The following is a 26,726-nucleotide window of genomic DNA, read 5'->3' as shown; positions in this document are numbered from 1 at the left end:
TTTTGAAGACTTACCAGGACTTGGCCCTGTCTGCACATCTCCCTCACAGGTGCAGAAGTGCTCTGTTTTGTGCTAAGCTGTAATGCACTGCCTATATTCTACTCAACGTAGGTGTAGCCTAAAACTGGCTGTGCTGCAGGTAGCTGTACTTAGTCATGGTGCCCAGTTCCAAGGCTGTGGGGAATTCCTACTGCTATCTCTAACTACATGGAACAGAGATGAAGCTTTGGGCAACACAGATGTGGTGTAGGCATGGGGGACTGGGTGATGACTGCTGAATTCTTGAGTTAACTATTTCTGCAGCAACAATTCCGGAAAAGCAAACCTATGTGCTAACCAAGTAAGACAAATTTGCAGAACATACAGAATTACATTGGGGTCATAACACTCAACAAATCCTGGACTTATTTGCAAACTTTTTTTTTTACAGTAGAGCAACAATTACATGAGCAGATTCAATATGGACTAGAAGGCGGAAGTGTATTCCTAGAGTGTGAACCACGATCTCCCCATGCCTCCATCAAGTGGCTTATGCAAGCTGATAATTCTGACAAGCGCAAGGTGGTAAGTCCCTCATCCTGAATAACCTTTAGCTATGAGTGTGTGGACTGTGGAGATGTTAAACTTTTTCGGGGGGGGGGAGAGAGTAGTCACACTGACATTTATCTTTAAAAAAAAGCAGTCTGATAGCATCTCTGACATGAGGAATGTTGGGAGCAGCTTTTACTTATCTCACAAAAACTGCAGTTACACTAACTGATGTAGGAATTTACGGACAGAGTGCAATTTCTAAAGAGAAAATTTAAATCCCTTCAGTTACCTCACTCTCTTCTTCCCTTTGCAGCTGCCCCGTGATCGTGTGTTGCTGCGCACGCCCCAGGGTGTGCTTTTAGGCCCAGTGACACCGGCTGATGGTGGGCTCTACCAGTGCATAGGCACAGAGAACAGATTCCGCCACACACTGCGCCGTCTTCGTTTGCACGTACTTCCACATGCCTTGCTGGAGGGGGCCATCACCCAGGAGGCCCCTGCTCTTGGCATTTGCGAGAGCTACTGGCGACAGCTCAACAAAGGCCAGGATACACGGCGTAGTCGGAGCGGCCGCCAGTCCCACACTGGACCTAGTTTGTGGGACTCGGAACAGCAAAGCAGCTGGTACAGAGCCACCCAGCACTCTCTGAACTGGACCAGAAGTAGTCCCCAGCACTCCCAAAGAAGCAGCAGCATCAACAGCAGTAGCCGCCGCCGCCAGCACCACCACCGCTCCAAGCCATGGACAGGCCACCATTCCCCTCCTCGGAGTTGAGCTTCATGGGAGGGGAAAGAGCGGGGAGAGGATTTGAACCCACGTTCTCTGGCGTGAGAGAATGACATTCCAAGGGACTCTTTGTAAGAGATGGGTGGATACAGAGACGGGGGAAACCTCTCTCCTCCTCAAACTGAGGGGACAGCACTGATGCTAATCGTGTGTGTTGTGTTGTGTGTCCAGGCTAATTCCAAGGTTTTGCAGGACCAAGGCTCACTGGCTTTCCCCACAGCTGTAGATATATGACCAGTGCAGATTCCAGGGGCTTTGGTTTTAGAGTCTATTTTTTACAATGCTCATTCACTCCCACCCACCTACCACCACCACCCCCGCTAACATGACAAACTGTTTTTCCTACTGTGATAGGAAAATGGTGGGGCTTCCTTCAACATTAACCTCGTGGTTTATTATCCCTCTGTTACAGGAGCAGACTGCAGAGAATAAAAATGCCAGTTTATTTTCTAAACAAAATGCAGAGGGCCATGGTGAATTTCTGAAAGTAACAACATTCCTGCACAGTGATCCTAAAATTATATTTAAAATGTAGTTGTAATGCCCCATCCAGTTAGATCAAAGACCTACCGAGAATGGGAGGGGTCAACACCAGAGAAGGATAAAAAACATGTTATTAAGCTGACTTTTACCTTGGCTACAACACAGGTATAAAACTGACCCTTACCCTTGAATGGAAGTAATCAACAGACAGATCTATCCTAGGTTTTGTCTGGTCTCTGGCCAAATAAGCAAATACAGTTAATTTGCATGAGTGGGAAGACCAATTGCTCTGTATATTTCAATATCCAACTTAGGAAAATACTTTTATTAAGTGAACCAAAATGTTATAAAGGTTTCAAATTCTTTAGAATGCTTCTTCAGGTAAACAAAAGCAGGGAGGGGAGAATTGGCTAGTGCTGAAACCGTGGAGACTACATTTAGTCAGAATCGTAAGATGGAATGTGGGAGGATGTAGCAGACATTCAAATGAAACACTGCTAGGTAATTTGCAGGTTTCATCCATCATGTGTGCCTTTTCTCCCAGCAGCCACAGATGCAACCTGAAACCTGCAACTATAGAATTTTATTTAATGTGCTTTATATACCGCTTAATCATCAAAACCTCATTGAATCATGGAACTGTTGCATTGGGAGCGTTCCCAAAGTCATCTAGTCCAACCCCCTCCAATGAAGGAATCTCAACTAGATCATACAGTTCTTTGCCTTGGCAATGGTTCCCGCAAACACTGTTGGTCACCAGCAGAATGGGTGCATTTATGCCTTTTGCAATCCTTGGTGGATTGACTGGGCTCTCATTTCCTCTTAATAGTCTGGGGGAACAAGTCATCAGGCTCAAGCCTCTCATTTTAATGTCTGCCACCTCCTTCTACATGCCACCATAAGACTGACAAATGCTAACGCCTACAGTCCCCCCTGCAGCCCCCTGCTCTGCTTGCCATCTAGCCTGATGAGAGCGTTCTGGATAACAATTTTGTGAGAGTTTGGTTGGGTTAAGTTGTTGCTCTAATGTGAAGTTTGGAATTTTTCTTATAAGACAAGGCTACTTTTGCTTATTATTATTTTTTTGAGTCCTGTATAAAATGCTTGTTGAACTGAAATGCAGTAGCAGGCTTTGGACTGCAGGTTATTCGGATGATTGGAGTTCTCCAGCTTTTCTGTTTTGCCTACAGCAGGAAAGACACCCTTTTACATGTTCTGTGTGTGCAGACTCCTCCTCCCCACGGTAGGGGAACTGCCTTATGCCTCAGTTGTAGGAGAGTTCTGCCTACACCCCTGCAGCCCCACCTTCAAGTGCTGGACCAAGGAGGAAGGGTGAGGGGAAAAACCTAGCAATGGTGCTACAAAGGCTCCAGAAGGACATGTATCCAGCTCAAGAACCAAAGGTTTCCCTGATGGATCAAGCCCCATCTAGTTCAACATTGTGTTTTGCAGAAGCTGCTGGAAACAATAGCCATCTTACCATCCCCCCCCTCCAAAAAAATCTGGTGTTTTGGCACATGTAATTTCCATTAAGCTTCTATTGTTGATGGGTAGCAATAGCTCTGCCCTCCACACATTTATGTAATCCTTTTTAAAAGCCATCGAAGCTTGGTGCTATTATTATAACAACTAAAAGCACATTGTGTAGGGTAGTTACACATAGCATAAAATAGTATACACCTCTGTGGAGGCCCCTTTTGAAGCTTTGCCCTGACTCCTTGGAATTTCACCATTTTGAACAAGTTGGTGTTATTTGCAGAACTTGGCTACTTATTATTCCCTGCCTATAGTTTGATTAAAAATATTACATAGCATCAATTCTAAGAGGGACACTTAAAACACTACTGGCTGCTCTTCTCCATTGTGAAAACTACTCAATCACATCTACCCTTTGCTTCTCCCTGCTTTATAGCCAGTTACTGGTCCATGGGAAAATTCTTCCTCTCATCTCTCAAAGCAAAGCTTTCCTACGAAGCTATGGGGAGGGACAGTCAAAAGCATTCTGGAATCCCAAGCATCTAATGCTGATTGGTCTTAGCTCAGTGTTCGAGACACTGAATTCCAAAGATGTTAAGGAGGCAAGACTTCCTCCATGTTGATTCATCACCAAGAAGGCCAGTCCTATGTAGACTTAAGTATCTTAGTCTTAAATAATGCTTTCTACCAGTTTACCTGGGGAAATGGCTTTCTAATTTCCTGGATGTTAAAAAACCCTGTTATTCCACTGCCTGCCTTCAACTCCTCTCCAAAAAAAGGAAAAAATTAATTTTCCTGTTTTACACAAAATATCAATGATTTAATATTGGAGGAAAAATGCCTTGGTTAAAGTGTCATGCAGCCCAGCCCAGCTGATTTTTTATTGGACAATTCAGTTCTGAAATATCATCCTTTCTCACCTCTCTTTAACATAGCTTTTCAGGTGCACTCGCTGTTAAGTCTCAAAGATCATCTGACACAGAGAAATCTATTAACCTGACTCTTTCTGTCTTTGTTCTGTCATCTACTGCTCCTTCTACTTCTCTGGGCTTTTTGGGGGGTGGCAGGGCTTCTGAAGTATTAAAAAAAGTTTTAAATATTCATTTTCAGAGCCATAACAATTTGCCCCTCAAATTACTTCTTTGTGTCTTATTGGCAATGTATTGGTATGTAGGTTTGGCCTAAAGGACTTTCTCTTTTCTTGGTGATGTGCAATTCACTACTGGAGGGAGAGCAGGGCTTGCTACAGCTAGAGTATGGGAAACTTTCTGTCAGGAACCATGTGCCAATGATGGGCCAGGCTGCTGCCAAAAGTGGGCAACCTTTTTCTCTTTTTTCCTGTCACCCACTTCTCCCTAGAGAGTGGACTGCTACGGAAAGGGACAGATTACATTTGCCACAGGACTGAACTGATCAATTGTGGAATTTCCCCCCCCCCTCCTTCTCCTCTTCTGGTAGGTTCCCCACCATCACCAGCAGTTTGGGATTAGGCTGACAGCTACATGCGGCCCTTGGGCTGCAGGTTCCCCACTCTGGCTCTACAGTGACTATTAGGCACCTGGAAGAATCATATCACACAATTTTTTACTGAAAACTAGGGTGCCAGAACTCAGAATTTCAAAAGGAGAAAGCAGCTAATCAGGGCTTCTCAGTGCTCCACAGCTACCCTCCTACATAGCAGGAAGTTACAAGACAGGAGCAGTCACTAGACCTGTGCATGCCTACATTTTACATGACAACTGCTAAAAGCACCCCTGACGGATGAGGTGGCGCTCACCCCCAAAATCCAAGTAAGTTCATTAACCTCCAAAGTTTAATAATAATAAAAAATCATAATACAATAAAATAACACACCCCTCCCTACCCTCAACAGCCCACCCTCCCCTGCTGGAAAAAAGGAAAAACACTAAAAAGAGAAAGACAAAAGGACTTTAGTGTCAGAGCCTGAGGCAGCATGGGGCCCATGATTTGGGGTAGGAAGGTCAGGGTGGAGTAGAGGCTGGAGTGGAACGGGAAGATTCCTTGCCCCGTCCACCACCCTAAAGAACAAAGTGGTTACCCCAGTTCCTATAAAACCCAACAGGTACCAGGAGGAAGATAAGGGTGTTTGGGGAGAGCTGCCCCTCTGTGCAACAGGAGGCGCTGCCCCTGTTGTATCTAGGGAATGCTGGTACGAGGAGCAGGGCACTGCCCTTAAGAGGGCACCTGACTCCTTTTACTGCCAGAAGCAAGGAGCTGGGGATTTTCCCAGCACACAGCGCTATCGCCACCCACAACAGGCCTCTGCAAGGCTCTAGTCCTTACAGCAACAGGGTGCACCCTGCTGCTTCCACCAAAGGGAACTGGTGGGTCCTGCATTTGGTGCCCATGGTGACCCCTGCAATGCCTCCCCCTGCCGAGGTATCAACAATACAAAAGGAGGAAAAGAAGAAAATGAAATATTACATCATCTGAAAATAGTCTGGTGCAGGGCCAGTGCTGAGTCCGGGTGGGGGAGATTGTAGCCTCCAGCTTCTGGGACTAGGTGCCTCCCCCCCATGCAGAGTGCTAGTCAAACCAACAGGGTGACATGGGGCTGCCAGAGTCCCTTGCAGTGCAGTATAGTCCAGGAAGGGGAAATCCAGGCATCATGTAGCCGTCACAACTGCTAGGAAAAAGGAAGACAGTTACTACACATTAACGATTCGCCTGACTTAAAAAAACCAAACCCCAAACCCCTGAGTGCTCCACTACTAGCTCAGAACATGCCCCATTCCACATTTACCCCAACTCCATTGTGGCTGCAATCTGTGCCTGCTGCAGGGGGAGCCCCACCCTGAGGCAGCGCTGGGTCTGCCCCCCGGATCTTCTTTGGCTCTAATTCCTCCTTGGGCAAGGGTGGGTAGTCGCCACGCTCTGTCTTCCGCTTCCGCCTTCGCTCAGAGTCTCGGCCTCTCCCACGGGTGCCACGCCGCTCTGCTTGCTCCAGCTGAAATGGAACAAACAAGAAAGCAGGGGCTGACAAATCCTGTTTTTCTGATGCTTATGTGGGGTTATTACATAGTTTATGCCTCTTACAGATACACAGTGTAATATCCTAGCCTACTGCAAGCTTAGGGGCGCGGGTGGCGCTGTGGGTTAAACCACAGAGCCTAGGACTTGCCGATCAGAAGGTTGGCGGTTCGAATCTCCGCGACGGGGTGAGCTCCCGTTGCTCAGTCCCTGCTCCTGCCAACCTAGCAGTTTCAAAGCACGTCAAAGTACAAGTAGATAAATAGGTACCGCTCCGGCGGGAAGGTAAATGGTGTTTCTGTGCATTGCTCTGGTTCGCCATAAGCGGCTTAGTCATGCTGGCCACATGACCCGGAAGCTGTATGCCGGCTCCCTTGGCCAATAAAGCGAGATGAGCGCTGTAACCACAGAGTCGGTCATGACTGGACCTAATGGTCAGGGGTCCCTTTACCTTTTACTGCAAGCTTTGGCTTAATTTCATTTTTTTTTCATGGCAGAACTACACCACAGATACATATCTGTCATGAGGGCACTCATCTGTGCCTGTGAAGTTGCTGCAGCCAACTCACTCAAGGCTTTGCAAAAGTATTCAAACTACAGTGGTGCCCCGCAAGACGAATGCCTCGCAAGCCGGAAAACCCACTAGACGAAAGGGTTTTCCGTTTTGAAGGTGCTTCGCAAACCGAATTTCCTATGGGCTTGCTTCGCAAGACGAAGATGTCTTGCGAGTTCCTGCGGTTTCCCCCCCCTTTTTCCCAAGCCGCTAAGCCGCTTATCAGCTGATCAGCTAATTGCGCTAAGCCACTAATTGCGCTAAGCTGCTAATGGGCTTGCTTCGCAAGACGAAAAAACCGCAAGACGAAGAGACTCGCGGAACGGATTCTTTTCGTCTTGCAAGGCACCACTGTATTCAGAAACCCAATATTGGGAAAATGTGAGAAATGTACAAAGTACAACAATGGGCAGGGTTGATTTCCTTGATGCCATATACAGAAAGACCAGGGTGCTCCAATTCTGCCCCTGTGTGACTTCCAGAGAATATCACAATTGCTGCAGTTACTGCAAAATGCAAAAAGGAAGAAAAAGAAAAAGGATGGATTCAAAGCAAATTCCAAGATAATCCTGTGCAGGTAATTCTAATGCCTACATGGTAATCAGTTGCTTCTACAATGCTGTTAACTTATGACTCAACCCCTCTGCACTGACCTGCATGATAAGCCCTTCCTCAGGCCCCTTCACACAGGTAATGCAACTACAGGCGCACTTATTCTACACCTGAAGTCTACCACTTTTTCTAATAAACCGCCTTCAGCTTTTCTGGATTCTAGATCTGCTCTCTGCTAGAGAGCAGGTTGGATAAAAGAAGCCATGTTAGGAAAACAAAGAATGTTGCTGCACTTTAAAGATACATGACATTTTTAAAGGTTCCCCAAGGTATTTCATTGTATTTTTGTTTATTGCTGTTAGCTGAGCACCTTTTTTTTTAAAGGCAGGATACAAATGTAACAATTTTTTTTAAAAAAGAACAACCAGCTGCTCAGTTCATGAGCGACTCCAGCTTTGATAAGAGTCCCTTGAGGTATGAATCTATTCCTAATTCACTGACAAATGCCACATCCACGAGTCCTCCTTCAACACTCCTGTGATGCAGGAGGCCATAATGAATTCATGGCTAGTGAAAGAAGTCCCAACAAATAAGGAATCAGATCAGGATTTCTGATGATAATTAGAATATGCCCCCCGGGGGGGGGGGAAGCATGGTCACTTACATCTAGCAGTTGGTGGAATTTGTCGAGCTGGGGAGCAGAAGCAGCCTGCAGCAGGCGCCAAATGCTCTGGCTCTCATCTAGCGTCACCTCCAGAAGATCTCCCTCCATTAGCAGCTCCTCCAGGGGTAGGCGAATGGCATCTGTCACCTCCAGTACAGGGCCCTGCAGCCGTGGCAGGTAAGAGCAGAGCGTCTCCAGGTCTGTGAGAGGGGCAGAAAGGCAGCTGAGGAGAAGAAGCAGCTAGAATCCTCTGCTGCACAACAGGGTAGGACTAATTTCCCCAAATAATTGCTAAACCAGGCAGACACTAAAGGTGCCTAAAAATAAGTGGAACACTCAACTACAAACTTCCTAAATTCTAAGTAGGGAAGCTGGCAAAATAAGGGCTTTACTAGAGAAATACCTGAGGCACAGGAGCCATTCTTTTCTGGAGCTGTGGAGTCTCCGTTCTCCAAGGAAACCTGGTTGAGGAAAAAAGATGTGTGATGAAATGGACTTCCAAGTCACAAATGCAGTTTCTGCATAGGAACTAATGTAGCCCTGCAGAGAGATTCACTTGAGATCATGGTAGTCAAGGCAAGGCAATTCAAAAGATGTATATTACATCACACTTTGTCATGTTCAAACCTTTGAGAGACAGAGTGGCTAAACTGGTGTGATGGATTGGAATGCTCAGCTGTTTAAGGAACAAAGCAGTTGGCAAACCAGCTTTTGAGGGAAGAAAGTGGTAGGTTTGGGTGAGGCTGAAATCTCACACACAGTCTGAGGACTGTGAGGAGGTCCCAGGACATGAAACAGCTACGGAAAGGGGGGATTCATAATAGGCAATACAATGAGAGACCTGTAGAAAGTGTCAGGAGAAACAGGCTTGCAGAAATGCAGAGAAAACTAAGAACTGAGGCAAGGGACTAATCAAGAAAAGCAGAAAAGGACACTGAATGAACTTTCCAGTGCTTAAGGAGAGGTGCTACATACTAAGTGAGGGAGAGAGAGAGGAATGCTGGAGGTGGTGGTCCAGAAAGAGGGTGGCTAAAACCAAGTGGGACAAACTAGACAGTGGCCTGAAGAACCAATGGGTGATGGACGTGGGGCAAAATAACACACAGTGTCTGGCGATAGGACAACTGCACATTAATAACAGGAAGTGGGCAGGCAGGGGTGTATAAGGGCTAGATGCAGGAAAATTCTGGCAGCAGTGGCTCCTCCTGTTATTATAGCAGTGTGGCAAGGGAGATGAAGGCCAAGCAATAGGGGTGGGAGATGAATTTCACATATTGATCTGAATCAAATAATTATTTGGTTTCCAGAACAGATGAAAAGATTTAAGATTCAGAAGCTAGAAAGGAACTGTAATTTTCCAAGTGGTTCCATTCTGTTGCATATTAATGGTTCCAGCACTTCTTTTTGTAAAAAAGAAAGATTATTGTTCCTCCTTATCTCCCTCCCTACAGTATCTTTTTGTAATTTACATTTTTTTTAAAGCCAAAATTACCAAATTCTTCGAAGGCCCCAAATACAGTAAAGTGTATTCAGAATTCTGCCAGTAGGCGTGGGCACTAACAAATATACAACAAAAGAAGTTCCTTATTGCAAAGGCTGGAAGGATGAACACCCACCATCCACTGACTGCACAACTGTACGAAGATTTCACTGCTCTTTCTACAATGGAACATGTGGATGATAACCATCAGTCTCATTTAGATACCTATTTGGACAGAAAATCTATACATTTACTTTTTATTGTTATTGCTAAGCTGACGTTTCTACAAAATAAGAACATTCTGCCACTGGAAAGCAAACACACTTATATGAAAGACAAATACATGCACCACACTTACGCTCCCAATCCAGACTTGACTAGTTAGCACTAAAAACCAACCCATCTCCCCCTGTACTCACTTACCTTGGTCTGTTCATTGCAGCTGCTCTCTTTGAGAGCACCTGCCTCCTTGGCCGAATCTCCAACCAGTCGCTGCCGCAGCCCCGCCAGACGCTCCAAGGCAGCTGCTACATCTGAGGAGGCTAGGAGCTGGCGGGCACGGTCCTGCCATGTAATGGCTCGCTCTGTCAAGCACTGTAGAGCTTCTCCCTCAGGCAGTCGCACAGGAAGCTTTTGTAGGGCTACAAGCAGAGCCAGGATCGTCTCCAGGCGGGGCCGGCGAGAGCGCTGGCAGAGTGGGCAGAGGAATTTTGCTTCCCATTCCCACCATGCAGGAGAGGGGCGGGGGTTGCCAAGGCGGGGCCAAGCCACACAGGTGGTGTGGAACCAGTCCTGACACAGTTCACACTGCAGCATAGCAGGGCTCGGAGGCTGGGAACATACACAGTACTGGCCCCCAGGAGGACTGTGCGTTGATGGCACAGGCTTCTGGGCATTTGACTGACGTAGGCGTAGGATCCCTGCTTTCTCCTTCTGCTCGCCTTCTTTGAAGGCCAAGATCTGCTGGCACAAGGTTACATAGTCGTGATTACACAGAAGTAAAAACTTAAGCAGAATCCCATTCTCCTCACTATAACCTAATTTCCCCTTCTCCAAACAAGGTACTACTAGATTAGTGATGGGAAATCTGTGGTCCTCCAGATGTTGCTGCACTATCTGGCTGGGCACTTATAGGAGCTGGAAGGTTACAGCTACCTCATCTCTGAACTAAAGTAAGTTATTAGCAGAAATCCAGACATGCTACCCATTTCCCAGATTCTTCAGTACTCATCTACAAAAGGACAAGTCCATCATATCAATTTTTATATTTCAATAGCAATGCAGTCCTACTTACTTTCAGAATCATTAAAATTTAAATATGGACCTCAGCAATATCTAAAGCATTGCTATTGAATTGTATAAGCATTGCTAAGATTTTGTTGAATTGTATCAATCATTTTGATGAATTTGTTTTTTGCTTTACTCATGTGTTACTGTGTTTGATAGTATAGTGATTGCAGTGTCTGTTATTTTTTAATGCTATTGTGATGATTGTGAGCTGCTTTGAGCTCAGAAATATTAGATCAAATCAAATCCATCACCACTGCAGGTGAAGGTATGAGAAACAATCCTACCAACCTGGGGCTAGTTCAGAACCAACACCTCTCATAGGAGAAAAGGCCCCAGATCCCATTCATAATACAAACAGCCCTCTCAAGCCAGCCACTCACAACGGAGCCAGGGTCCCTGAGGTCTTGTGCTGAGAGGCCCAGGCTTTCTGTATCAGATTTGTATAGGCCTGGTTCCTTCTCCCGCTGCCACTTGGTGCGTTTGACACTGTCCGAGTCGGCATCAGCACATGGGCACAGCACCTGGGAGAAAAAGACGAGGTATGAAGCCTTTGATTCAAGAGGTCAGGCCCTAGAATGGCATCCACCCATCTCACATGCACAACACCATCACTAACCTCAAGTAACGTGTAACAGGAATTCTTTTTGAGAAAGGTTTTGGAAGCCTTTTCCCGCCAGGAATGTGCAGTAGCCACTTGCACTTCTAAGTGACGCAGTTCCTCCAGACGCACCGGCAAATCCCTACCCACAGCTACAAGCCCCTCCAGGTCATCCAGGCAAGGATAATGATCCCCATTCTGTAAAGAGGTTATAGTACATATTGAAGAGGTTACTGTGTGATTCTGAGGCCTTTACAGCAAAGTTACCCAAATCCTCAGGGCTACAGCACACCTGGATCTCCTCAACATCAGCAATCCAAGCCTGTGCCTTAGAAAGAGCCTCCTTGAGTGACAGGATATTGGGCAGGTGCACTGGGATGTTCTCTGCCTCTTTGATGATGGCCTCTAGCGTAGCTGGTGGGTGCTTCTGCCTGCAAGTGATGGGGAGGGAAGTCATCAGACAAGGATTTTCATGGGCATGTTTTGGCACATACACAAATAACTAAGTTCTGTTGAGGTGAACCCTCCCAACAAGAGCTGTGGATACCCAGGCATCTGAACTCTTCCCTGTCAACAATGGTGCTTAAACCTCACCTGGCCTCCAGGCACATCTGGGCTTTTTCCTCCCAACGCTGGGCAATAGTGAGCAACTCCTGTAGTTCAGCCATGGCTTTGTCCACAGCAAGGCTAGGTGCAACCCCACAACCAGAGGTGATGAGTGCTCTCATAACAGATAGAGTGACTTTATCTTGGGGTGAACGCAGAGTCTGCTTGACCTCCTCCAGCCAGACAGCCTGTTGCACCTGTCTCTCCAGTAGTTCCATCTCTGGCACCTCCACCCCTAGGCATGTTCCCTGAGCCAGCAGTCTGTGCAGCTCTGGGGAGTTGCCTGGGAGATCCTGTAGAGCTTCCTGGACCTCAGCTTGGAAAGCTTCCACCTTCTCCAACACACCCTAGAATATGATACATATCATCAAGTCAGACAGATTCCTTTACTGTCACTCAATGTTTCACCTAGAAAGCAACACCAGTCATCCGTGTTCCCAGTGGAGCACAATGTATCTCCAGTTGTGGCAGGGGCCACAATACACCACCAATTATCCCACCTGGACTTCTTTGATTTGGTGCATGACACAAGGCAAGTTGCTCATCTGCTCTAGGAAAACACGTAATTCTTCCACTGTCATATGGACTGATGGTTCCCTGTAAGAGCAAGCAGGAAAAAGGACAGAATGCACTTAGCAGCTATAAAGAGAGAAATACAACAAAACTTGATCCCACAGAAAACTACTGAAGAAAACAGCCCCCTCACCAATACAGTACGATGAAAACAAAGAAGAGTGTCCCTGCAGAAGAGGCACCCTGGAAAACGGACTGCCTCAGCCCAATGGACATATAAAGCTGGATGCAAGACTATGCCATCCACACTTTATGTTGTTGTATATAAAACTCATTATCTGCAGTCTTCACTCACCCAGTTTCTTGGCTGCTTATCAGACCCAGGGCCTCTGAGACACACTTCTCTGCTTCACTCAAGCAGCTTTTGAGTCGATGAAGGAGCTCATTCTCAGGGAACTTCCTCTCACGTGCCTCGGACTCTAGGGCACGCAATTCCTCCAAGGCTGTAAGAGCAGACACACTCCATGAAGTTCAGAGCCAATTACACCTCTTCAGCTACACCTCCTGCTATCAACCTCAGGAACCCAGGTCAGAAAAAAGCCCATGAGTTGCCAAAAGCATTCCAACAATTGTGGGAGTCTTGTCTCTCAATCAGTGAGTGACACATTACCTGATTCCCAGCTCCATCACTCTCATTCTGAATTTTATGCTTGAGTTCCTACTACCGTGTCCCACTTGTCACTGCTTTTCTCACATTCTGCTTAACAAAAGGAAGCCCTAATGCTTACAACAAGGGTGCATACTTTCTGCTCACATCATACCTCAGCCTGTATGCAGGGCCTTGGGGGATAATTGCACACGTCCCCACTGAGACCACAGAAATTAACCTTATTCGTTAGAAGACACCACTGCCTTAAGAAATAAGAAGTCCAAGGTCACTTACTTCTTTTGCGTCCATCTTCAACTTCCAAAGCAATTCGAACCTTGTTGGCCCACATGTCAAAGCACTCAGCTCGAACCTTCAGCTTGTGTAACATGGCTGGGAGCTCATCCAGAGTGTACCGATACCTGAATGGAGGAGAAAAAAGAAGGGATCAGTCTGATCTCAAAATCAGAGCAAAGCCCACAAAAGTCCATTCATCAACCCTCAAATCATACCTAACAACCTGTACTGAAACTATTATTTCCTCCTCTCACAAAGCAACACACCATCTTTTTAAGACTTTGAACGCACCTACAATTTATTTTAGTGTCAATCTTCCCATCACTTTCATTGTGTCGAAGTTACTAAAGTGGCTGGGGAAACTCAGCCAGATGGGTGGGGTATAAATAATAAATTATTATTATAGATTATTATTATTATTACTAATGGCTACTGCTTATCACTTCTAAGTTAGCATCTCTGAAAAAGTGAAACCTTCAGCATTCCTATTCTGCAACCTTTTTACAAACAATAGGTTTATAGGAGCACTTCAGAGCACTCTTAACATAGTAATAAGGTATCCTCCAAAGTTCCACATGCAAGCCTGAAATGTTAGGCAGGCACAGATGTGCCATTATCTTGCAATGTTCTCAACAAGTTTCCCAAGCCCACCCACCCCTTTTTCCCAGGGTGTCTCCCAACCCCAACATCTGAGTCAGGGTACCAAGATGCTGCCGTGTGGACCACTGGGTTAAACACATCACTCCTAGAACAGTTGTAACTGTTGCCAATTTTGTGTGCTAGACAGATGGCTGCTTATGTTAATTTTGTTTTTGAATGAAGTGTGACAGTCTTGACGATTTCACCTATACAGAAGCTGAGCCTAGTAACACTTCAGGAGTCATAAACCATACATTTCCCTGTGTCCAACTCAGCACCTCTCCTCTAAAGTGACACCAAGAAAACAGTCTTAAGATCTCAGCTGCTTTTAAAAAAAAGCAGTGTCACATGTTTCCAATGCTATAATACTCAAATCACCTAGTTCAGGCCTTCAGCACTGAAAGGGCAAGTCAGCCAGATGTAGGAAAACAAATACAAATAAGGGGTGGAGACAAAGAACTTGTTCAAAATAACTCATTTACATGTCTTGCATTTACATGTCTTTTTGCTCTGGCTGGTTAAATTACCTGATTTCTTCTTTTCATGTGCTTTTAAACTGATGTTTTGTTGCTTTTATGTAATTTTTTGTTTTGTTTTTTTGTTACGCACTGCTTAGAGCTTTTTAGAAGCCTAAATTTGTTTATAAATGCATTTAAATGAACAAACAAAGCAGTCTACTTCTTTCTGCCCACCTGAGGTACTGCTTGCTGCTGGGGCACTTGCAGAGGTCATTGATGTGGTAGAGGCAGACAAGACAATCTGGACAATCATAGCAAGCTAGTGCTGACAAGAAGCATGTTGTCTTGCACTTGTCACACTGGCGCTCATCATCTGGGAGCAGCTCAAAGGCCTCCCGCTCTGCCTCCGTGATACCCTGGGGTGGGAAGAAACAATGATCACCTGCTCAGGCATCCACAGCTATCACACAATTGTTCCCTGCCCCTGCATCATATACCCAGCATATTTCCCTGCACCTTGTCAAGAAGAGCCTTGCGCAATTTGCGCTCCTCTTGCACCAGAATAAACATCTCTTTGTGCACAGCAGCTGCCAAGTTCAGGTCCAGCTTCTCAGGGCAAGCAGCCATCTTACAGATAAGCTCCTCATGTGAGAACACACAATATCGACGGAGGCGGCGGTAGTGCTCAATGCACTGGCGACCAGCTGGCAACTAAGAAGAAAAAGAAAGAAGTCCATTCGTCAATACAACTGAGGATCTCTGGCTCCCAGGATTGTCAGGTGAACCTTACATACGCCACAGTCATAAGCGGCAACCCACGTTCATCACCCTGAAGTCCTGCTTTGGTAGCCCACCACACTCTTTCTTACAAGAAAAATATTCTAGAAATGCAGAAATATGACTCACCCAGTCAGCAGTACAGAAGTTTACTGCTTCAGCAAAGTTATAGCCCTGGTTGAAACCACTGTGGTAGGCTCTAGGGAAGGTAATGACAAACTCTCCAGCACACTGGTTGGTTCGGACAACCTGCAGAAGCATACAGGGGGAAGCAATGAGAACAGGGCAGTGCAAGGGAGACACACATACATGCTACTTAGACAGATAGATTACTCACTGGGACCCCATGAGCCATGAGTGTGTTGGGGTTCATGAGCGTCACCAACTGGTGCAACAAGTCTGGCTGACTCTCAAACAGTTCTGGGGTCAGCTTCTTCATTACATCTTCCAGATGTTCAGCAGCAAATGATGGGACCCCATACCAGGTTTTGGGCTCACCCCTGAAAAAGAAATTGAGTCAGGAAGTGCTGCTTTCAGCTATCCCTAAAATACGGGAGAAGGCAGCCTGAGCACCCACTGATTTGCAGCCTCAAAATGCCCCCTTCAAGACATATGGTTACGGAAGTGTATAGAAAGAGGCAAATTTTATTTCAGACAAATTTTGTCTCCCAAACTGGTTCACATCAAGGTTCAAAAACAGGTGGTAGTGAAGGAAGTCAGAAAAAGAGAGGAAAACTGACGGAGTAACAAAAGAAAGTGTGCTCGCTGCACTGCTTATCTTAAAGGCTTATTATTTAAAGACTATATAATGTGAGCTCCATCATAGCAGAATTCTTTCTGGGGTCCTCTAAATTCCATGCAAAGTGCCATGAAAGCGGACTTGTGTTCACTGTTTTCTCTTTCATCTGTCTTTCTATTTAGATTTAATAAAAATAAAATAAAATATTCCTTCACCCTTATTTGTGATTTTTAAATTTTTACTCTTTGTAATAGTGACTTTCTTACTTCCCACTTGGGCTGCCTTTAGAGAAGCCTTGCACTCGACAACAAATCCAGCCTCCATGGCCCCTCCCCTCCCCTCCCCACATGTCTTACCAGTGGAGGTAGTTAATAGAATAACTCCAATGATCCTCGATGTGCCAGCAGAAAGCAGAGAACACCATGCCCACGTAGAGCCATGGAACCTTCATGCCCGAAATATCAGCATTTATGTGGCATAGCACCGATTGCTTCAGCACTGGCATCACATTGAGGTTCCAGCCGCTAGCTGCATACTCCTGCAATCACATGTAGAGAGCTAAGGAAGAGGGTAAGGCTAGTAGTACAATGTAAGCCTCAAGTTACAAAGGGTGAGGGGCTGAAGATATGTAGGCAAGAGGACGTCTGCCTTCAATAGGGTACACACCGCTTCCTCTGGAGAGAGCTGCCTTTTGCCATCATTGATGGGGAAGCCACTTCCAAATTCCTTGGAATGGATATCAGCCCCATACTCCACTGTTACATCTTCTTCAATGCTGTTTACTAAGCGCCAGAACTCCTTTTCCACCAGCTCTGTTGGCACCATCTGGGAAAAGAAGCAGAGGAAGAAGTCAAGAATACAGACCCCACATTTTTAAACTCAAGACACTAGAAACTGCATGGCAGAATCTGCAAAAGAACATGATACTGTGTTCCCTGCTTCCAGCACTCAGCATATTCCACAACCTTCCCAGAAATAAGTTGGTCCTACTAGCCCATGGCCTAGCCTACAGTGAGGGTACTGTGACTCACATGTACAGGCATATTGAAATAGTCTGCCTTGAAAGAATCTGCCATCTCGCCAAAGCTCTGTAGTGTGTACTCTCGAGTGGCCTGCTCAAACCCAAAAGCCTCTGGGGGGCGCTTGCATTCCTATGGAAGAACAAAGACAGAAAAAATAAGTAAAAGGATTCAGACATGGCCACTGCCCCCTCCCACCAAATTATCAATGATGATCAGGTTAGCAGTAGATTCATAATTATTTTTTAATCAAAACCAGATCCATTTAGATCAGGCATCTTCACATCTAGACGTGCAAGAAATGTTCCACTGTGCCTGCTGTCACGAGGCAGAAAGGGACCCCTTACCGCCATGACACATTTAGGACACCTCCAGACGCCTTTTGGAATTTCAGGTAAGGGGGGCAATAGGCAGAAGATGTGGTAGTTGTCATCACAGCCATCACATAACAAGAGCTTGTCATCCTCATCTCCCCGTGCACAGATACGACAAACAAAAGACTCAATCTGGAAGAAAATGGAGCAAACCCTAAGCACTCATATAAGAATCAAGAACATGTGTCTGCTAAACCCTATCAATGGTGTTTCTTTGACAGCAGCCATCACTGCATGTTCCAAAGGAAAGTACAGGACGGTGATTCAGCTATTGAATACAAGCAGGCAAAGTGTGACTGTGATCTCCCTGCAACCAGCATCTATTAGTCAGTCTTGATCCATCCCATCACAGATAAAGAGGAAAATGAGATCCTGAGACCTTGAACAAGAGAGAGGAGGTAACCCACTCTAGATGCCCTCCTCCGCCAACAAAGGATACTTAATGCAAAGGAGGATATAGAGGGGCAAATGGAGGGCACCTGACTAATGAGTAGCAAACACAGAAGATTCCACTTACAAACTGAGTGTTGTGGTTGCGACGCAGGCGCATTGTCATCTTGGTGCAAGGTTCTGGGCTGTGCCTCAGCTCCTCCTTCATGTTTGCATAGCGTCGGGGTGATGCGGGCTCCAGCTTAGTCTCCGGAACAGGGGCCTCCTCTTTCACTATCACTGTTGGAGGGCACTCAGGCATCTCCTTGTCTATATTTGGGGAGAAAAAACCTTAGGAATGGAGAGGGCCAACTCTGCCTCCGGCTTTTCAAATGCAGGGCTAGCTCACAATTCCCACCTTTCTTGCGCATATTCTTGTCCTTGGCCACAAGCCCCAAACCGAGCATTTTAGGCCCAGCACCATAAATCTGCAGTTTCTTCAGTTCTGGATTCTTCTCAATGTCTTCCTCTGTTGGCTCTGGCTGCAAGGAAGGTGTAATTAGAAAGGGGATAACTATATAAGGTTACCAGCCTTAAACGGTGTCACAAACACTCAAAGAAACAAGCAGCAAAGGAAAGCAACAGTAGAAGATAGACTGGGGAGAAGAACTGTTGCATAGGGAGAACTGGATAATGCAAGGATAGTGCTAAGCTGTGACTGAGCTCCTGGGGCAGAACCTCACATTGTGCAACGGAATTCTTGATTACATACATCCCTGATGTGAAACATGCCATACTGCAACATAAACAAAAGTCAAGAGTGTATTATGGGAGATTTAGTCTCCTTAGGCCGTATTTCTCATTTTATGTGGTCTATGGACTTCCAGCCATGAAGCAGGATAAGTAAGAGTAAGAGAGAGGCAGGAGAGATGGACAGAACAGGAACTGTACCCATGCTTGAGGCGCTCGCTCAGGTAACAGAGCTGGGGCGCTGGGAGGCTCAAGGCACGATTCGGATTCCTGTAGGAGGGCGACAAAATGAGTGGGGAGTAGGGATCAACAACAGGGCTGCAGGAATTTTAATGAAGGGAGTAGTACTGGATTGTAATGAAGGAGATGGCTGCCTGGTCTACAACTTCTTTTTCTTGAACATCTAGAAATGAAAGGAATTAAGGTGCCTTACAACTGAAAGCCATCTGCTACAATGGAGCTACAACTGGTTAGGCTTTACTCTCCCCTGGAATTCCTCAAGAATTTCAGGGTAGTCATGGTGGGGGAAGGGGCAAGAAGAAAAGGGGAGGAAAACTATTTTTGGCTCATTTTACTGATGGGGAATCAAGAGGGGAACTATTCAGCAACACAGCAAAGCTTAAAACGTGGGAAGGGAGAAATAATCCTGAAATTTTAATTCTTACCACCACCCCTCATCCTCTATAGACACCCAAGGCACCTTAATATAGATTAGCTAGCCCTTCACACCTTTAAACCATGCTGTCACCCTGGTTCTTTCAGAGTTTTGAGAGTAGGAAAATGTGGGTTCTGAGTTATCCTTTCACTGTAAACAGACAAAGTGGGGATTCTAATCCATATTCATGATGAAGACCATGGAAACATGAGGTTATTTCAGATTAATTCATGCCAAAGATTTAACCTTGTTTGCGAGACATACCGCAATAAATTTCCATGCTCCTAAAGATGAGGAACTCCCAACCCCTTTACTATTATCGGTTGTGTCTTTCATTTTATAACTGAAAATGAAATATATGAGGCTACACTCTAATTGCACACTATTAACCACAAGACTCATGTCCCTGCCAACCCTGAGAGAAGTTCTTAAAAGGTTGGGCCAAGGACATCCAAAATGTTGTTTGCTCTTCATGATCCTCCTCACCCACTGAGATATGGCAGAAAGGTCTTGCTCCATGTTCCACCACTGCCTAAAGCAGGGACAGGGAACCCCCAACTTCTGAACCAGATACAGAACTCAGTGGAACTCCTTCAGGCTCGCCAGTTCCACTCCCACCTATCAGCTGTTCAGCAGGGAATGGCTGAGAGGGAAAAATGCTTTGGTGTTGTGCAAAGTGTGCAAATGCAGATCCTTTCTTTGTAAGAAGATCAGCCAAGAGGTAGTCTTGTGTTCCTGGCAAATATGCAAAAAGCATCTGTACATATTGCAACTGAATGCATGAAATGAGGCTTTGAATAGCTGCAAAGCAGGGCCTGAAGTTTAGCGATGCATTGAGGTTTTCTGCATTCTTCGTCTGGTATTGTAGGGTATTTTTTGTTTTTTGTGTGCTTTTTGCAGTCAGGATAAAGGGTTTTGAAGAACTTTTTTTTTACACTTTTAAAAACAAACTAGAAATGGTGAAACTAGAGCAGATTTACTAAGAATTAAACATACGTCTCTGTTTCCATGGGAAAAAGCTTTTCATGTCTGTCTGTTTGAATATGACTGTGTGGTCCGGCTCCATCCACTTTTGGGGCTGGTGCCCCCCCCCACCCGCTACTGGAATGCAGCTGACAACTTCCCACTGGGGTAATACGGTTTTTCACCTATGAGTTTTCCCTACCTCTGGAAAAAAGGATAGCAAGTGGCTATGCAGGACAGGGCTCCCTCAAGTTGCAGCACCCATACTCTGGAATGCTCTCTCTTGTGAGTCTGCTCTACCCCTTCCCTCTACTGAAAGACAGCCTCTTTAGACAGGCCTTTATCTTGGAATAATCTGCACTCCACAAACCAGCATATTTTAATCCAACTCTTAATGACATGGTGTCTGCTGTTCTCTTATTGAATCTTCATCATATTTTAGTTATTTTATTGCATGCCACTTTCAAAGAAGCTGCTGCAAAGCAGCTTATGTATTTTAATTAATAAAAATGCATAAACACACCTGTCCCTTGAACGTGCTCTAAACAACTAGATTCAACATTTACACATACTGTACTATACTGGTACAAGAATAGTAAGATTTTGCTTTCTTAAAATCAACCAACCAACAAAAAAAACAAAACTTTTTTTTTAAAAAAACCCAAAACTACATTCCAATAAACCTTTAGTGGTTCTCAGCTGACTAAGGCTTAAACCTACATTGTTAGCTCATAAAGATGAAGCATGCACACAAAAAATGTGAGGCAATATCCCTTCTATAGAAAAGAACACCCACGTTTGTAAACTCTCATCTACTTGGTCTTATCACCATTCCTTTCTCTTCCTGCCATAGAAATTTAAAATCACTGAGCTTGTTCCTTCCAAAAGCAATGCTTTGTCCCAGAAAAGCCAAAGACAAACATTTCCAGTCTTTAAGACCTGTGAGGACAAGACTTCTTTATGTGGGAGGGATGCACCCCAGCAGGTCTAGGAAGAAACAAGGCTTTCTGCAGAGTCAGGGAGATGCATGTGTGTAACAGCCCTGGGAATTAGTGACTGGCCCAACCCAGAACAAAAATTGTAATTAGGGCTGAAGGTGTGTCTTATACTCACCTCCTGCTGCAGACGCTTGGCCCGGCGCCCATAGCTGTTGAACTTGGATGGCTGAACCGATTGGCGCAATGGGATGCTGTGTGGCTTATACTCCTTGTCTTTCTCTTCGTTGTCAAATGGATGGGTATTGCACTGCTGGGGGAGAGTAGAATTAGCACCAAACAGACCTAATGACTACACCGACCCCATCACTAGGAATCAGATAGCAAGTGCTTAATCCAGCTCTCCCACAAGAGCAAGAGACTAACACAAGGGAACACATGACATCTTTGTGCAGCTCAAATCTCTGCCTTCCTGCCTACAAAAAAATCATTTTCCAGAACAGAATAATTCCCAAGGGGAATGCATTCATGAGGTTCCAATCTTTCCTATAAGCATCTAAAATAAGAAGGAAATGGCAAGCGCAATGAGGTTTTAAGAGATCTGCTACTCACCACCAGGTTGGCACCGGACTGGTACATTTCATAAGGGTAGATTATGCGCTCATAGTGGGAGCGAAGAAGGGATCCAATGTTCTTCCCCGATGGATAGGAAAGGCGTTGAGCCACTCGTGCCCACCGCCGATCCTTGCAGATAGCTTCATATCCACCTTCCTCCATCACAATCTGGAATACAAAAATATTGAGAAATACTATTCCTCCCAAGCTTGGCTAATTTCACACAATCATACACAAAAGGAATGCATATTCCAGTATCATACTTGGTTTTTCCTATCCCTGTCTCCAAATCACGATCCACAGCAACCCAAGGCTGAGCCCTGGCAGTCCCTTCACCAAACCAGTAATGAAATCCATCCATTCTACCATCCCTTTTAAACTTTACATATTATCTCCCATCTCTGTTTTTAAGGAATAGCTTATTTTCAATGGAGGAATTTAGTTTCCAACTTACTTTGCTGAGGCTGTACAAGTCAAGGATTCGCCTCTCTACATTGGGGATTTTCAGTGCAGAACCTTGGATTTCCCAAAACTTTGCAATCTGGTCTAAATAGTTCAGCTTCACTCTGGTCTGTGCCTGGCAATAGGGACATGACAAACTGCAGTCAGCTTTTCTCATATCAATGACTTACATTAGTTTCCGACTAATCATGGAATCTTTCAATCACCAATTACTGACCTCTAACATATTTTCATGGTGCCATGATGAAATCAGTTTTGTAGATAGCAGACACACTCATTGAACTGGGCTTAGACATGTGCACTATAGTAATATTTCAACTTTTCTCATCTACATAGCTAAGACTTTAAACTTTGACTACTTCACTCCAAAAAGGAAGCTAGAGTGCTAGGTCACCATCTCACACCTTAACTCCCTACAGCACAATCCCATGTAAGTAATTCTCAGTGCCTCCAACAGGGCTTAACAAGTACATTTAGGATTGCAGCCTCAGAATGTTCACTTATTTCACCAAGTACAACTCAGGCTGCAATCCTATACACATTTAAGTGGGAGAAAGACTCATTGAATTCAATGGGGCTTTCTTCTGAGTAGACATGTATAAGATTGTACCATCTTGCCAGTACCTTATGCACATAAATCGTTTGAAAAGTACAAGAGAAGAAAGAACAAGAGCAGAGAATCAGAGATACTCTAATTAAAGCAATGAAGATGTGGGGAAACCCTTAAAATAAATTGTAATACAATTACTACAATACAAACAAATATACTACATACAAAATTGACAGCCATTAAACCCAGAAATCCCACAATTTCTCATTATCCTCCAGGATGCTCTCATATTTCTCAAATTATATTAATTTTGCTGCAATTGATTAAAGGCTTCTCCTGATAACCTTCTCCAGTACCAAAAAACAAGAAGGCACGGCATCTGTCTTAGCTAGCCTATTCATTCTATCAAAAATGTGCAAGGAACCTTACAGTTCTCTGTCTCTACACTTGCAAGACTCACCTCAAGTTCATTGAGCCTCTGTATTCGTGGGGTAAACCGGAAGTTATCCACTTCCACAGCAAAGGGAGGCTGCCAGTCCTAAGAATGAGAGGGAAAGATGGTGTGGTTAGGATCCCAATGCTCTGTGTGCACACATGTAAATCTTTTAAATCTAAACAGCAAGAGATTCCAGTACTTTTGCTCACAACACACCACCATGAGCAAGGATTAAGCTAAATATCTACGTGCCTTGAAACTCAGAAAGTAGTCTCACAGGATCCCATTTGATTTTAAGCTTAGACTGCTTAAGCACGTTAGTTAGATTAAAAACAGGAAAACTTTGGCAGAAGGGGGAATACCCTTGATGTAACAACAAAACAGCCCCCCATACACAAGAGAGATCAAGCAGAGACACAGCTGACACTTGAAAGAGGCCTAGCTTTCCACATGGATGCCTCCTAGTGAAGCATGAATGCATTAGGCAGTGTAAAGTGGTGCGCATGTGTATGTCTTCATCTTGACCATTTATACAGATAGAAGCACAGGACATCATCAGTGTCTCTTTCACCCATTAGCAATATTCTTCCCCAAGGCACCGGACATAAAGGAACTGAACTATGCTGATGCTGATACACAGGCACTTCAAGGGTGGGGCAACTGCTTATGGTCATCAAATGCCAGACATAAAGACAAGGGAAGGCCTGTGAAGGGGAGAGAGAGAGAGAGAGAGAGAGAGAGAGAGAGAGAGAGAGTGTGTGTGTGTGTGTGTGTGAGAGAGAGAGAGAGAGAGAGAGAGACAGAGAGATTCCAGGTCTCGTAAGAAAAGTGGGTCAAATTGATGGTTACACATTTTAATTTCGATCAGCTTGAACAGCCACCAGGATTTGTGTCCCCCCCTTTCCGATATGATTCATATAAATATGGGCTATTTCTTGGACTTGTGGCAGCAAAGAATAGTATTTTATTGGTTTCTAACAGCATAACTCAACTAAAAAAAAACAAACTTAAGAGGCAGGCTAAGTTGGAAAATTCCTGTTTTCTCAGTTGTAAGGCATTTTATCACATTGCTGATTTCTAGTGAAATGCTTGCTTAAGCAATAAAGCAGATCTACAATGCCATACATTCTACTAAATGTTCGCACACACAAAAAATCATAACAAAGATATCAAACAGTAATGCCTCTTAAAATTCCAAAACCTAAAAATGGAAGAGGAAAACCAAACATGCTAACAAGACAACTCTTAGGCACCATTGTCCAGACTCACATTGTCCAGGTTCCCATCCTACATCAAGCTTGACTACAGCAGAAACAGTTGATATGGAGGACACTGACTAGTTTGAACTACAACATATACCTCTCTAGAAACAAATGTGGAACAAACCACTTGTTCAAAATGTTCCATTTTACCTTTACAAAAAAGCTATTCACTGGACAGACGTTGGTACATTGACTAAAAACCACAATAGCTTCTCAGAGAAGAAGAGAAAGAAGGGTGGGTGGAGTTGTTTCAATAGCTTAAGTGGGACCAGAGGGCAAGAAATGCTAAAACAGATGGGACACACCTACCTGAATTCCATTTCACCATCTCTTCTGGTCCCACAGAAGAATCAAAACTCTATGCAATGCTCCGTTTGATACAATCTCTGCTAGAAAAGCAGCATTGCTCTAATAATACTTACTAGCCTTTCCCTCTACTGCTTCTTAGACAAAGTTTATGTCACTTGGACATTACAGAAATGCTTTCTGTTTTGGGGTTTGAAATCTTTAGGCTATGACCAGTTCCCCTGCATCAAAATAATACAACAGGGAAAGAACTAAATAACATACATGCAAATCAATAATATAAGCTTAACCTCATCACTGTTGAATGAAACTGTTAGCTGTAGTGCAGTTTACAGCTGAGGCCCAGCAAGGGAAAAACTATGAAATTCATGAGACACCAGAATGTAGAAATAATCATGAAGTAATAGAAGCAGGAGATAACCCAATCTGCAACTTCTACAACTTTGCAAAAGAACAAGCTCTACATCAAAACACACATTTCACCACATCTTGACAACACAATCAGAAACTGAAGCCTCTTCCAAGCCCACAAAAATATGACAGAGGTTGATACAAATACTATGAAGACAGAGAATCAACATTCTTCCAAACAAAGCCAATCACTCCATCAACTTGCGCATCCATTCACTGATTATGTCACAAGTGATGCTCCAATGTGAATGCAGGTGGCTCAGCTCCCAAACAGCATGCTGGGCATCACTGCCTCTAGCATCCACAGATGCTACGTAGCCATTCTTATTATCATGCCAAGACAAGCATCCCAAAGACTAAAAACACCTAATGTAGTGATCTCCAGATATTGTTGGACTACAACTCCAATCATCCTTGATCTTAGGCCACTCTGGTTGGTGCTGATGGGAACTGGAGTTCAACAACCTCTGGTGGGCACTGGGTTGGCTCCCACTGCTATGACCTGCTGGAAGAACCCAAATATTTCAAACCCACCAAGGCCATACATCTTCCACATCACACTCTACTCCTTCCATAACTATGACAGCTCTCAATAATTCCTTTCAGGAGCTACAACAGCCCCATACATCCTTAAAGTCATGTTATCCACACCCAAGCCCTGTCACTGGTGCTTCTTGAAATTGAACTCTCTCACCCACTGAAAGGGGAGCACCCCAGTACAATTCCCACTCAATCTACTCCACATGCTCACTGGCAGGCACTAGCCCCAACGGCCCTCACCTGCTCGAAGCACCTGCCTGTCGCACACCAAGAACCGGCTGCTCCAAATTCCGCATGCCCACTGGCAGGCACGGGCTACTCTGAAATCCACAGGCGCCCCCCAACTCGTGTCCCCTTGCCCACAGTATCCCATACTTACGGCAGGAGGGCGGATCTTGCAGATGCCGCTCTTCTCTGCGATGGGCCGGATTTTCGCAATGTAACCTAGTGGGTCGCTGAATTCAGCCCAGCTGGGCTCAAAGACGGGACACTCGGGCGGCGGCAAGAAATCCTCCGGGGGCAACGGGGGTTCGGCTTCCCCTGCCCAGGCCGGGCCACGCTCCACCCACTCGCCTTGCTCTGCCCCCCACAGCCCCCGGTCCGCCTGGTCCGCCCCTCTGGGAGCCCGAGGAGCTCGATCTCCCCGGGGACCCCCATCCCCTTGTTCAGCCTTGTCGCCCCTGGGAGCCCCTCGCTCCCCCTTGGCAGCCCGCTCGGCCTTCTCTGACCTGGGACCACGCTCCCCACAATCCCCGTGCTCCCAACTCTCGCCTGAAGGGCCTCTCTCCGCCCTCGAACCCCGCACCCCTCGCTCCCCTTTCTCCTCGCGAGGCGCCCAGTCTCCCGGGCCTTGGTCTCCCGCCTCGGTCTGCTCCCCCAGCTCCTCCCGGGACTCCATGCCCCCCGCCCGCTCCTCCCTCCCGGGGCCCCTCAGGGGGCCATACCCGGCCCCTCCCCCTCACTTGAGCCGCAGGCCTGACTGAAGAGGGTTAACTAGGC

At 45.4% G+C, this 26,726-nt stretch overlaps 2 protein-coding genes across 25 annotated transcripts in view; one reads left to right on the top strand and one right to left on the bottom strand.

Annotated features, from left to right (window-relative positions):
- The window catches only part of LOC310696170 (semaphorin-3F-like), a 31,045-nt gene extending 28,126 nt beyond the window's left edge, over positions 1-2,919 (top strand). For 6 of the 11 annotated variants that reach the window (XM_083481325.1, XM_083481326.1, XM_083481324.1 and 3 more), the window contains 2 exons: positions 434-564; positions 845-2,919. In XM_083481325.1, coding sequence (XP_083337451.1) covers positions 434-564; positions 845-1,306 — 593 coding nt within the window. In that variant the 3' untranslated portion in view covers positions 1,307-2,919. Of the gene's footprint in view, positions 1-430; positions 565-844 lie in introns of all 11 variants that reach the window. The other 5 variants (XM_083481321.1, XM_083481318.1, XM_083481320.1 and 2 more) reach the window with 1 other exon arrangement.
- Positions 1,745-26,708, bottom strand: KDM5C (lysine demethylase 5C). 14 transcript variants are annotated; one of them, XM_083481309.1, is made up of 28 exons: positions 26,107-26,706; positions 23,233-23,310; positions 22,215-22,337; positions 21,758-21,928; positions 21,324-21,458; positions 18,794-18,862; positions 18,261-18,384; positions 17,991-18,172; positions 17,447-17,605; positions 17,112-17,231; positions 16,747-16,905; positions 16,437-16,618; positions 15,679-15,841; positions 15,471-15,590; positions 15,081-15,275; positions 14,799-14,980; positions 13,468-13,592; positions 12,880-13,027; positions 12,512-12,608; positions 12,000-12,358; positions 11,698-11,836; positions 11,424-11,603; positions 11,188-11,328; positions 9,941-10,477; positions 8,441-8,498; positions 8,038-8,237; positions 6,042-6,245; positions 1,745-5,924 (listed from the first exon to the last, which is right to left on the bottom strand). In XM_083481309.1, the coding sequence occupies exons 1-28, from the start codon at positions 26,623-26,625 to the stop codon at positions 5,916-5,918; spliced, it is 4,878 nt and encodes a 1,625-aa protein (XP_083337435.1). In that variant the 5' UTR covers positions 26,626-26,706; the 3' UTR covers positions 1,745-5,915. The 14 variants fall into 14 exon arrangements, with proteins under 14 accessions (XP_083337435.1, XP_083337442.1, XP_083337432.1 ...); XM_083481310.1 differs by having other exon boundaries at positions 5,073-5,921; positions 9,941-10,480; positions 26,107-26,707; XM_083481311.1 differs by having other exon boundaries at positions 5,073-5,924; positions 9,941-10,480; positions 21,324-21,455; positions 26,107-26,707.
- Positions 26,709-26,726: the final 18 nt, after the last annotated feature.

This window comes from Podarcis liolepis (genome assembly GCF_965112155.1).
Source record: "Podarcis liolepis genome assembly, chromosome: 17".
Taxonomy (NCBI): Eukaryota; Metazoa; Chordata; class Lepidosauria; order Squamata; family Lacertidae; genus Podarcis; species Podarcis liolepis.
The sequence above is the reverse complement of the archived record's forward strand: the minus strand, read 5'-3'. Positions and strand labels throughout refer to the sequence as shown.

Coding starts and splice junctions, on each gene's coding strand:
- KDM5C (XM_083481303.1), bottom strand. CDS start 26,625: ATGGAGTCCCGGGAGGAGCTGGGGGAGCAGACCGAGGCGGGAGACCAA. Junction 21,929..22,214: donor ACTTGTACAGCCTCAGCAAA/GTAAGTTGGAAA, acceptor TTTGTATTCCAG/ATTGTGATGGAGGAAGGTGG. Junction 18,385..18,793: donor AGCGAGCGCCTCAAGCATGG/GTACAGTTCCTG, acceptor CCTTCCTTGCAG/CCAGAGCCAACAGAGGAAGA.